Source organism: Urtica dioica, chromosome 1, assembly GCF_054948205.1.
Source record: "Urtica dioica subsp. dioica isolate 48M chromosome 1, U.dioica_male_clone48M_v1_H2, whole genome shotgun sequence".
Lineage (NCBI taxonomy): Eukaryota > Viridiplantae > Streptophyta > Magnoliopsida > Rosales > Urticaceae > Urtica > Urtica dioica.
In genome coordinates, this window is record NC_142756.1 from 16,227,662 (window position 1) to 16,239,401 (window position 11,740).

At 39.6% G+C, this 11,740-nt stretch overlaps 1 protein-coding gene across 1 annotated transcript; it reads right to left on the minus strand.

Moving 5' to 3' along the window:
• Nucleotides 1-5,079: 5,079 nt before the first annotated feature.
• On the minus strand, nucleotides 5,080-7,299 carry LOC149407526 (uncharacterized). Its single transcript, XM_089627238.1, has 3 exons — nucleotides 7,067-7,299; nucleotides 6,091-6,659; nucleotides 5,080-5,973 (listed from the first exon to the last, which is right to left on the minus strand). The coding sequence occupies exons 2-3, from the start codon at nucleotides 6,651-6,653 to the stop codon at nucleotides 5,274-5,276; spliced, it is 1,263 nt and encodes a 420-aa protein (XP_089483364.1). The 5' UTR covers nucleotides 6,654-6,659; nucleotides 7,067-7,299; the 3' UTR covers nucleotides 5,080-5,273.
• Between the last annotated feature and the right edge of the window lie 4,441 nt (nucleotides 7,300-11,740).

Below are 11,740 nucleotides of genomic sequence, written 5' to 3' on the forward strand. Positions count from 1 at the left end.
GACCGACGAGATACGGAATTGCAACTTGACGAGTATTTAGATTGCCCACGAACACGACCGGGATGTTCCTTAGATTGCAAGACACTTTCCATAGACTCATCTGTAACTTCTTGAGATGATTTTCCCTTCATTCTCGACTCAACCCATAATACCTCTTTTGTAGGCCATTCACCCGTTTCCTCGTACTATTATCAAGAAATACCACAAATTAATTAATAAATATTATGAAACATGGACAACAAAATAAAACATGTAAATCTAACCTTTTGTTGATCAAGTTTTCGATATCCATTTCGGCCGGTTCTAGATTTGTACACGTTCTTCCTCGCTATTTCTTTCCCATTGTCCGATGATTTTTTGAACATATCGGAACGTCTATACTCAACAAATTTTATCCAATCTTCTTCGGTGATATTTCCATAGCGTTTTAAAACGTATTCCGGCCTCTTCAAGACGCTTGGATCATTGAGGTTGTCTTTGACTAGATCGTTGTATAGCTCGTGACGGAATAACCTCGCCGCTTCTCCAACTCTCATAAGACAATTATTCTTAAGTTCGATAGGGACCGTAAATGCTTCACATATTTCATTCCAAATCCTTTCTTTTAGCTGTTTATGCTCTTTTAGTCTCCAATCGATCATCGAAATTGGAACGTGTTCTCTAGCTAACACGCCAAAATAACTCGATAACTCATCACCCTCTTTATCCAATGGTTCATCTCTATACGTCCAAATCTTGTAAGTTATTCTCCTACTTGCTTTGAATATACTTGTTTTTTATAACTTGGTAATTAGAATGGGTATTTGTTGTAAAATCTAGGATTTTCTATCATTGAAGATGAAAAAATGGATGTGGGAGAATAGATTAACTGAGATATATCAAGAAGGTGTAGATGAGTTTTGTAAATTCGCTAGAGATAATATGGACGGCGTGAAATCTATTCGTTGCCCTTGTGTTCGATGTGGAAATCATAGGCATTTTTCGCTTGATGTTGTTCGAACCCATTTGTTTGCGTATGGAATAATGACCTCCTATCAAAGATGGTACTATCATGGTGAGGTTTTTCGTTCGACGATAAACAATAGCGTTGATGATATTGAAAATGATGTTGATGATATGCCCGGAATGATGAATGATTTGGAGGACGATTTTGTTGACCGGCCGGAGTTGTTTGAGTCGATGATGATTGATGCGGAGACACCATTATACGAAGGGTGTACAAGCTTTTCGAAGTTGTCGTTTTTAGTTACGTTGTTTCATTTGAAGGCGTCGGGTGGTTGGACAAACACTAGCTTTACAAAATTGTTGGAAACACTTAAAGAAGCCTTTCCGAAAGACAATAAAGTTCCTTTAAGTATGTATGAGGCGAAGAAGACTTTGGGCACATTAGGTATGAAGTACGAGAAGTTCCATGCGTGCCCGAATGATTGTATTTTATACAGACACGAGCATGAAAATCTAGATGAATATCCGATCTGCAAAGAGTCGAGGTGGAAGAAGGGTAAAATGCCACGTGACGGAGTCAAAGGAGTTCCAGTTAAGGTATGTTTTCACTACTCGATTATCAAATACATGTATAGCCTATAATGGTATGCTTCTTATTGTTTTTTTATGATTACAGTCGTTATGGTACATTCCTCCAATGCCACGCTTCCGACGAATGTTTAATAGTGTCAAACACGCGAAGAACATGGTTTGGCACTCCGAAAAACGTGTCAATGATGGTGTTCTCAGACATCCTGCCGATGCTGCCCAATGGAAATCCTTTGATTTTGAGTATAAGGATTTCAGTGCTGATCCCCGAAATCTTCATCTTGGTTTAGCAACTGATGGTATGAACCCGTTTAGCATGATGAGCAGTAAATACAGTGTTTGGCCGGTTATATTGGTGAACTACAATCTCCCTCCAAAACTCTGTATGAAGAGAAAGTTCTTGATGTTAACGCTTCTGATATCAGGACCGAGTCAACCAGGTAATGATATCGATGTTTATTTGGCACCGCTTGTTGATGATTTGAAGATGTTATGGGATAAGGGCTATGAGGTTAAAGACGCTTATCGTGGAGATTCTTTCAACTTACGGGCAATGTTATTGTGGACTATTAACGACTTTCCGGCCTATGGAAATTTGTCAGGATATTCTGTGAAATGCTCGATTGGTTGTCCTATTTGTATGAAAGACACATCTTCCATTCGGTTGAAGCATAGTAAGAAGACTGTTTTTCTCGGGCATAGAAGATTTTTACCAAGAGACCACCCATTTAGAAGGTTAAAACAAGCATTTGATGGCAACACAGAAGAACGGCTCCCTCCTCGAATTTTGTGTGGTGAAGATGTCTACGAGATGGTAAAAAACGTCAATGAAGTCCTTGGAAAAAGAAAGCGTCGTGCTAGTACTAAAGAGTCGTTTCAAGAGAATCCTTGGAAGAAGAAATCGATATTTTATGACCTTCCGTATTGGAAGACGCACTACGTTCGGAATTGTCTGGATGTTATGCATATCGAGAAAAATGTTTGCGAATCCGTTATCGGTACTCTTCTTGATGATCCACATAAATCGAAAGACGGAATAAAATCTAGAAGGGATCTCAAGGAGCTGAATATAAGAAGTATTTTGCACGCCGATGAGGAGGTCGGACAAAAAACTAAATTTCCAGCGGCTAAGTATACTCTAGATCGGAAGGAGAAGAAGAAGTTGTGTAAATGGTTTGCGTCTATCAAAGTTCCCGATGGTCATTCTTCAAACTATACGAGATTTGTATCTATGAAAGATTTGAGACTTATTGGAATGAAGACTCACGATTGTCATGTGCTTCTACAACAAATGTTACCTCTCGCCTTGCGTGGAATTTTGTCACCCGATGTGAGATTTGCAATATCCAAGATATGTGTATTCTTCAACTCGATTTGCTCGAAGGTTATTGATCCTACTCGGTTGGATTCCATGCAATCGGAGTTGGTAAAAACTCTATGCATGCTAGAGAAGTTTTTCCCACCTTCGTTTTTTGACATCATGATTCACTTAACTGTTCACTTGGTACGTGAAGTGAAATTATGTGGGCCCGTATTTTTACGTTGGATGTATCCAATCGAACGTTACATGAAAGTGTTGAAGAGTTATGTGAAGAACTACAATAGACCGGAAGGGAGCATAGTAGAAAACTATATAGCTGAGGAGTCCGTTGAATTTTGTTCGGAGTATTTAACTAATGCAGACGCGATTGGGTTGCCAAAGAACACAAGTCATGAATCAAAAGCTTTATCTACAGGTATGTTTTCTGACACTTTCTTTTGTGTATTTAACTTATTCATGAGAGGACCACTACTTATATGAGTGGTTATGTATAGGTACTTATTCTATCGTCAACCGGAAAGAGTGGGAGCAAGCCAGTCTCCATGTCTTGCATAACGTTTCCGAGGTCACGCCGTTTGTGGATATTCATTTGAAAGAATTGAGGGCAAATGATCCAAAAAGAGCTAAAAATGAAAAATGGTTACAAGAAGAGCACAATCGTTTGTTTCAGAAGTGGCTTGGAAAACGATTATTTCAAGAATTAGGACATTCAGAAACGTTGAGCAAAATATCTGGTGGTCCTTCGTCAATGGTTACAAGGTACACTGCTTGGTCTGTTAATGGTTTTACTTTTTACACCAAAGAAAGAGACAACAAGCATCCCGTTCAAAATAGTGGTGTTACATTACTTGCTGAAGCATTACACGTTTCTTCGGCAAAGGATAAAAATCCAAAAAAAGCTTTTATGAACTATTATGGGTACATTGAAGACATTTGGGAACTTGATTATTGTGGGCTACGAATAGCTTTGTTTAAGTGCAAATGGGCAGACAACAATCATGTTAAAGTTGATAAAGACGGAGTTACGATTGTCGACTTTCGACGTACAAGTTACGAGAATTATTCATTTATTTTGGCCTCACAAGCAACTCAAGTGTTTTACGTACCAGAACCCGTCAATCCAGATTTGTCATTAGTGGTTCACATGAAAGCGAGAAATATTGAAGAAGATGAAGACGACAACATGTCTAATATCCCCCCATTCACATCCGGCTTGCCACTTGTTGATGAAGAGATCGAAGATTTTGATGATGATGATGTTTCTCATTTACATCGTTCGGATATCAATCATATTTTAGTGTGAAAACAAAAAAAATATGTATTTTAGTTTATTTTATGATATACACTTTATATAATTATTGTTAATATCCTGTTGATAAATACTAATATGGCCGCTTCCAAGACTATAAAACGTCAAGGCTTAAAGTTCCAGAGTCTATGTTTTTTAGGAACCCACTTCGCCGCGGCCATGTTCAAAACACGCCGCGCCAAGATGTCTCGCCGCGGCAAATAGAACAACTGGCCGCGGCGAAATAAGTTCCAGAGTCTATGTTTTTTTAGGAACCCATTTCGCCGCGGCCATGTACAAAACACGCCGCGGCCAAGATGTCTCGCCCCGGCAAATAGAACACCTGGCCGCGGCGAAATAAGTTCCAGAATCTATGTTTTTTTAGGAACCCTTTTCGCCGCGTCCATGTACAAAACACGCCGCGGCCAAGGTGACTCGCCGCGGCCATGTACAAAACACGCCGCGGCGAAGATGTCACGCCGCGGCCAACAGAAGACCTGGCCGCGGCGAAATAAGTTCCAGAGTCTATGTTTTTTTAGGTACCCATTTCGCCGCGGCCATGTACAAAACACGCCGCGGCTAAGCTGTCACGCCGCGGCCAATAGAACACCTGGCCGCGGCGAAATAAGTTCCAGAGTCTATGTTTTTTTAGGTACCCATTTCGCCGCGGCCATGTACAAAACACGCCGCGGCTAAGATGTCACGCCGCGGCAAATAGAACACCTGGCCGCGGCGAAATAAGTTCCAGAATCTATGTTTTTTAGAAACCCAATTCGCCGCGGCCATTTATAAACACGCCGCGGCGAAGATGACTCGCCGCAGCCAAAACAACATGTGGCCGCGGCTAATGTGTTCTTCATCGGGGAGAATCTATAGTTATTACTTTTTAATCTGAAGTAATATCAAACACAATCAATACATAAATTTTAAATACTCAAATCATCCATTCAATACCATAACAAGTCTCAAACATAAATTCATACAATACCATAACGAGTCTCAAACACAAATTAAAATCTGAAACAAGTATCAAACACACATAAAGACATAAATATTTAAGTCTCACACACATAAAAAAAAGATGAAAACAATTATTAAACTTAGAAGGTTTCAAAAAACACATAAAAAAATTTACTCGTCGTCGTTGTCATTCGTAGGTGGTTGTGGTGGTGGTGGTGGTGGCCCCGGGTACTGAGGAGGTGCCATATGCGGTGGCCATTGCGGTGCTTGCGCCTGATAGTATGTGTATTGAGGATATGGAGGAAACCGGTATTGATTCTCCTGATTGATGTCCCATCGACCAATCATCTCGTTCAATCCTTCGAAAGCCGCGGCGCCATATTGTCCTTGTTGGTACATGTAGTCTTGGGTGTGTTGATACCCGCCAACGAGATAGTGGCTACACCGAGCAATGTACTCTTGGGTGGCGGGATCATACCCCGGAGGTGGTTGTAAACACAACAGTGGCTCGTTGAGTGACGGTTCATCCTCATCTTCTTCATCCTCTTCCTCCTCTTCCGGCTCTTTGACAATGTATCTCTCGATCGTCTTGTCATTAATAGGCGCCCCACACTTCTTGGTTGTGTCGTGTTTTGCGCCTCCAACACCGGCATTCAGACACAAGCCGTAGATGATTGACGGATACGGCAACCCATTTTTGATATTCTTGTAGTCGATTCTCTTCATCCAATTGTAGATGAATCGACCGACGTTGATGGTGTTACCACGAATGATGCAAAACAAAAGATGGACATGTTCCTCGTCGAGACGGGTGAAGTGCTTTATCGGAAAGAGACGGGAGCAAATGAAATAAATCCACGTTTTTGCGAGCCTGTAAATTAAACACCGTTATATTTAAAACATGCAATTAATAGAAAAAATAAACACCGTTCTATTTAAAACATACAATAGATAAAATAATACAAGCAAAAAAGAAGAAAAGTCTAACCTCGTCAGTGATTTACGGAAAAGCTTTCTAACTCCTTTGTCCATGACCCAATTCTCTCCTGGAGTAGTCAACACACTCAACATTTCATCGAGATTAGGATTTCTCAACCATTGTCGATAACCCTCATTCTCGAATTCGATGTCCGGGGTTCCTAGCAATGCGTTGATGGCTCCGACACTACAATCAACGTCTACACCACGAACCGTCACCACATCATCCTCGTGATCTGGTAAGTTCGCGTAGAATTCGTACATGAGCGTAACGTTTGCTTTGTGCTCGGGTGTGGCACAAAATTTTCTCCAAGAGAAACCTTCGATGGTATTGTTGATTTGAGCCCCTATAGGCGTGGTTGAGCTCACCTTCAACCCTCGTTCAAAGATCGGACTTCGTTGAACGAGGATGTCGTAGCGTTCTTCTGCGGCCTTGCTAGTGAATACCCGACTATTATAATCCACTACGGGTTCGGGTTCGGCTTGACGAGACCTCTTATTTTTTTTTGTGGGGGGGCGAGAAGAGCTAGGGGCGGCTTCTTTGTGACCGGCGGTTGTCTTTGAACGGCCCATTTTCACCTAATTGAACAAATCATTTCAAACTCAAATTCAACAACATTTTCAAACAATAAATCATCTTCAACACAAAATTAAACTCAATTCAACACTAAATACATATAAAAACACATTATATTAAAATAAATAAAACATAAAACTCATCACAAACACAAATTCAAACTCAAATCCGACCTCAATTTAACTACAATATCACAATACAACTCATTTTAAATCTAAAATAACATTATACCCAAAATCATAAATTAGAACAAAAAACCCAAAATAAAAAACCCTAATTTCGGCCAAATCTACACCCCCAATATCATAAATTACAACCAAAATCAACCAAAATCATAAATTAGTTTATAAATCACACAAAGTATTCATAAAAATTAGGATTTTGATATGAAATTGAGATAAAAACATACCTTGATAAAAGAATTAGGTGGGAGAGAGAGCAAGGGAGGCGACACCGAGAGAAAGAAAGAAGAGCACGGCGAGATTTTGCTTCGGCGAGGAGGGCGGCGAGATTTGGCGGCGGCGAAATGGCGGCGAAGTCTCAAGGTTGGTTTGGGAGGAGAAATGGTACAGAATCGGCCGAAATGAAGGTCTTAGGCGAGAGAAAGTGTAAAAAATGAAAAAAGAAATCGAAATGAGGCTTTTATAGTGAAGCCCTAAAATTTTTTACGACATTTCGCCGCGGCGAGTTTCAGCCGTCGCCGCGGCGAAATGTCGTAAAAAATTTCCACAACGGGTTACTGTCCCGTTGTGGAATCGATTCGCCGCGGCGACTCATAAGTTTCGCCGCGGCGAGATGTCTGATTTCATACCTTTCCCACAACGGTACAGTGTACCGTTGTGGAAAATTTTGGCCGCGGCGAGTTTGAGCCTTGGCCGCGGCGAGATCCAACAACGGGTCACTGTACCGTTGTGGAATGTCCAGAATTCCACAACGGTACTACAGTACCGTTGTGGAATCATAAAGATTCCACAACGGTACTGTGGTACCGTTGTGGAATCCTGGATATTCCACAACGGTACGGTGACCCGTTGTTGAATCTTGGACATTCCACAACGGTACGACTGTACCGTTGTGGAAGCATATAGATTCCACAACGGTACTGTGTTCCGTTGTGGAATTTCCGTTGTGTAATCCAACATTTGTAGTAGTGTCTATGCATGCATTTGCATTTACGTATGATTTGTGTATGTAACTATGTCTATATATTTATGTATATATATAAATTCATGCCAAACGTTTAGGTATACATATACATAGATATGTATATATGATTTTTGTTTTCGGTCTGGGGGTATCGTTTTCGTGTTGTGATGCACAGTATAACCGATACTAAAATTATTTTTTGAGATGCACGGTAAGGTTTTTTTTTTTTTTTTTGGTAAAGTCGTATAAGATATGTCGGAATATAGAAAAATGATTGAGCAAACGTTCATGGCTATATATAGAATAAATAGATATGTCGGAATTAAGAGTTTGATATATAAATGATATAGTTTAATCAGTTATAAATATCAATTATTAGATTTCGAGTTAGAGGTCAACTAATAATTAGTTGTCTGAATTAACAAGGAATATGTATTTGTACATGCAGGGACATGGCTAGACTCGAAACTTATGGGGGACTAAAGTGAAAAAAAAAATTCAGAGGGAAACTATAATTTGTAAATTTATAAGGTAAAAATAAGAGAACAAAAATTAAATTTAGGTAAAAAAGTGTTATTTTTTTGTGAAATTTGTTGTAACTAGCCAAGTTTGTCATTCTTATTGGGGGAATAACCCAAGTTTCATTTTATTAAGCAAATAGCCCATATTTTCGGCTCAGACCATAACGCCCTTGGTAAATTCGCGAATAGGTTAATTTAATTAACCTACTGGAGTGAGTTAGGTTAATTAATTAACTTATTGGTTGAATATTAGTTTACGTTCTGATTTTTTTGTGAGTAAAGTTAATTTACTAAATGATTGAATTCGGAATTAGGTTAATTAATTGAATGCTTTGAATATCAATTGACTTAAGTTATGATTTTTGTAAATCTTTTGTGAATTTCAAATCTTTCACGAATCAGTTAATTAATTAACCTAACTCACTCCAGTAGGTTAATTCAATTAACTTACCACGAATTTGGGGGTTCTAGGGTTCGTTCCTGGAAATTTCAACGCAGACCAAGTCAACCATGGCCAGAAAATTCCTAACGACGACGCTACCGTCCCGGAGGAGATCCAGGCATCAACCGACGACCACCGAGACCTCCGCGAAACTCAGCGGATTTCTGTGCCGGGACACGAGCATTTGGCGGAGCCTCTCGATGCCGGCCATTCGCTCCTTCGCGTCCCTCGCACGCGCGAGCTCCACCGCCACCTCCTCCATCGCCGATCCGGCGGAGATTTGCAGATCCGGCTGCGGAGATTTGCAGATCCGGCGGCGGCGGCAACTTCCCGGAGAAGTGGTTCCTTCTGAGGTTCAGCATCTGTAGAGAAGCCATGTCCCACTTCGAGTCTCCGATATAGCTCCATCGTCGAGCGTGTCTGTGTGTTCTGTGTACAGCTAGAGAGAGAGAGAGAGAGAGAGAGAGAGAGAGAGAGATAGAGAGAGAGAGAGAGAGTTGTGTGAAAGGGTAATTTAGGTAGTTTAGATTAGTTGGGCTATTCCCTTAATTAAATGAAACTTTGGCTATTCTCTTAATATTAATAGGTTGATTTGGCTAGTTAGCAAAATAGCCCTATTTTTTTTAGGGGGCTGAGCGCCTTGTGGTCCTGAGCTGGCTCTATCTCTGCGTACGTTCAAGCTCCAAGGGTGTGGATATGTTACGAAGAGAGAGGCAAAGACAGGTATTTGCATGCATGTTCTTGAGCAGTGCGTCCGTACGTTCCTGATGTACTGAAAACCGTCACTATTTAAATATATGGGAGATTGGAAAATTGAACCCCTATAAAAAATTCTTTATTGCCTCACAATGTCATCAAAACCTAGTAGAATCAATAATTAGGGTTTTCTCAAGGTATAACAAGGAAATAAGATGAAACTTCAAACATAAATATGATTCAAAACTCGAATCAAATAATAGGTGCTATAGCGCATGTGCATGGACGAAGCTAGACTCTAAATTTAAGGGGGGTTACAGTGATTTTTTTTTTTCAGGGAGGCTAATTTTGTAGATTTTTAGAGTAAAAATACGAGGAAAAAAAATAAATTTGAGTAAAAAATGTAACTTTCTTTAGGAAAGTTTAAGCCCGTGTTGGGCTTTAACTGGTCCCGTCGCTGCGCATGTGTATTGTTCTAACGAAGATAATGTACTTGATCACACTAAATTTGAGCAAGTAATGACTCTTATCCTCAAAAGTTAATCAAACGTTCAAAGACCACCGACCATAAAGATAAAGATAACGTTCATATATACCTGAACCACTGAACTTTCAATAGATAACCGAGGACTTGGAAGTTGATTATTCACTAACACAAGAAAGAGTTGTAATGTTGCTAAAAATGACGTTATAGTTTTACAATGTCTCTTTTTGTGTGATGTTATATTAAGTGACGTCTAGCGTTTTGACCACTTTTAAAAAACAAGATGTTCCATATCACTGCTACATAGAGTACCACGCGGGAACTTTAAGTTTTGCTTACAAGGAACGTCATATCGTAACATGTACATAAATACGTTTTACGTTTTATATCTAACAAATATTTCATATTCATAACAAAAAAAAAAAAAAGGAACGAGATCGGCGAGAATAATGGGCGAATTTCAAATACCACCAAAGAAGACATCACCACCTCCGAGATCTGGTTACTAAGACTGTGCAGAGAAACCGTAAAACTCAGTGATTGGACTGGACCGCTGATTTTTAGATAATCGATCTGGTCTTAAATGATCTACAATTTTACTGATCCGGTTTGGTCTGGTTTATCTTCATAAGTGGTCCGATCCGGTCTAAAATTTTAAAATTGTGATTTAAACCGGACCTGATTAGTGAATAAAAGAAAGAAAAAAAACCGGACTTGCTCTATCATCTTCTTCACGTGGTTCATGAACGAAGCGCCATTCAAGCTTCTGGTGGAAATTTTTTTTTCTCTCTTTTTAACGAATTGGAAGTTTTTGTTTTGGGGTGGAAAATCCACAGAAAGAACTTCAAGAGCAGAGAGGTCAAAAGTGAATTTGAGAACGATGCTTTAGAGAAAACTTTAGTAAGTATAAGAATCGAAATCAAATAAAGCCATACTAGAACTAGAAGCTATCCAAGGAACAAAGCATGATGTGATATACATTGCATTTAAGCAATCTTGTACATGAATTTCATATCTATGAGATCTTCGCAAAGTTACTCATGACATCTTCATAACTTAGTACTTCACCAATAGGTCCTGTTCAGAATCACATAGTGAATCCGAACTCTGACTTTCTCAAATGAGAATACGTAAGCTATGAAATGACATGTCTCATTTCAGGATTGAGGTAAGCATGATGCAATTCATACGTAGTGACTTCGAGACATAAGAGGTTAAATGGTTTGTTCTTATTCTGTCTCTAGAAGTGCACTGGTCAATTCAGTACCTTCAGAAGATACCTAGAAGAACTATAAAGTCTCCAACTCTCAATGTCCCATAACCAGACATCATAGATTCTCCTATCAATTGTACTGAGATCAATAGTCATTTGATCCTTAGATTGTGAATGTGCAGTTTTAAGCAAACCATGAAGATTTTGTTCATGCAAATCTACATTTGTCTCTTCATGTGTTGTTAGGTTTGTTTAAGGACTATAGACTATGGATTATCATAAAGCTTCAAACAGACAAGGAAGAATGAATGAACGTTTCAACTTTTATTAATAAATAAGCAGTTACAAGCAAGAGTCTTCGTAAGACTATATTACATCAAATGTACATAAATAGAGACTACAACTCTTCTTGTGGGCACCGTTGACAACACAATGCCCGATAGAGAGGAGAATCATGAAGGCCAGCCCTGCCACTGCTCAAGCTGCGATGACCACGATTGATTCAGAGACAATGCAACAGATGATGATAGAGATGGCAAACGTCCGAAAGGAGATGCGGGAGATGAAAGATATGAAAGCCG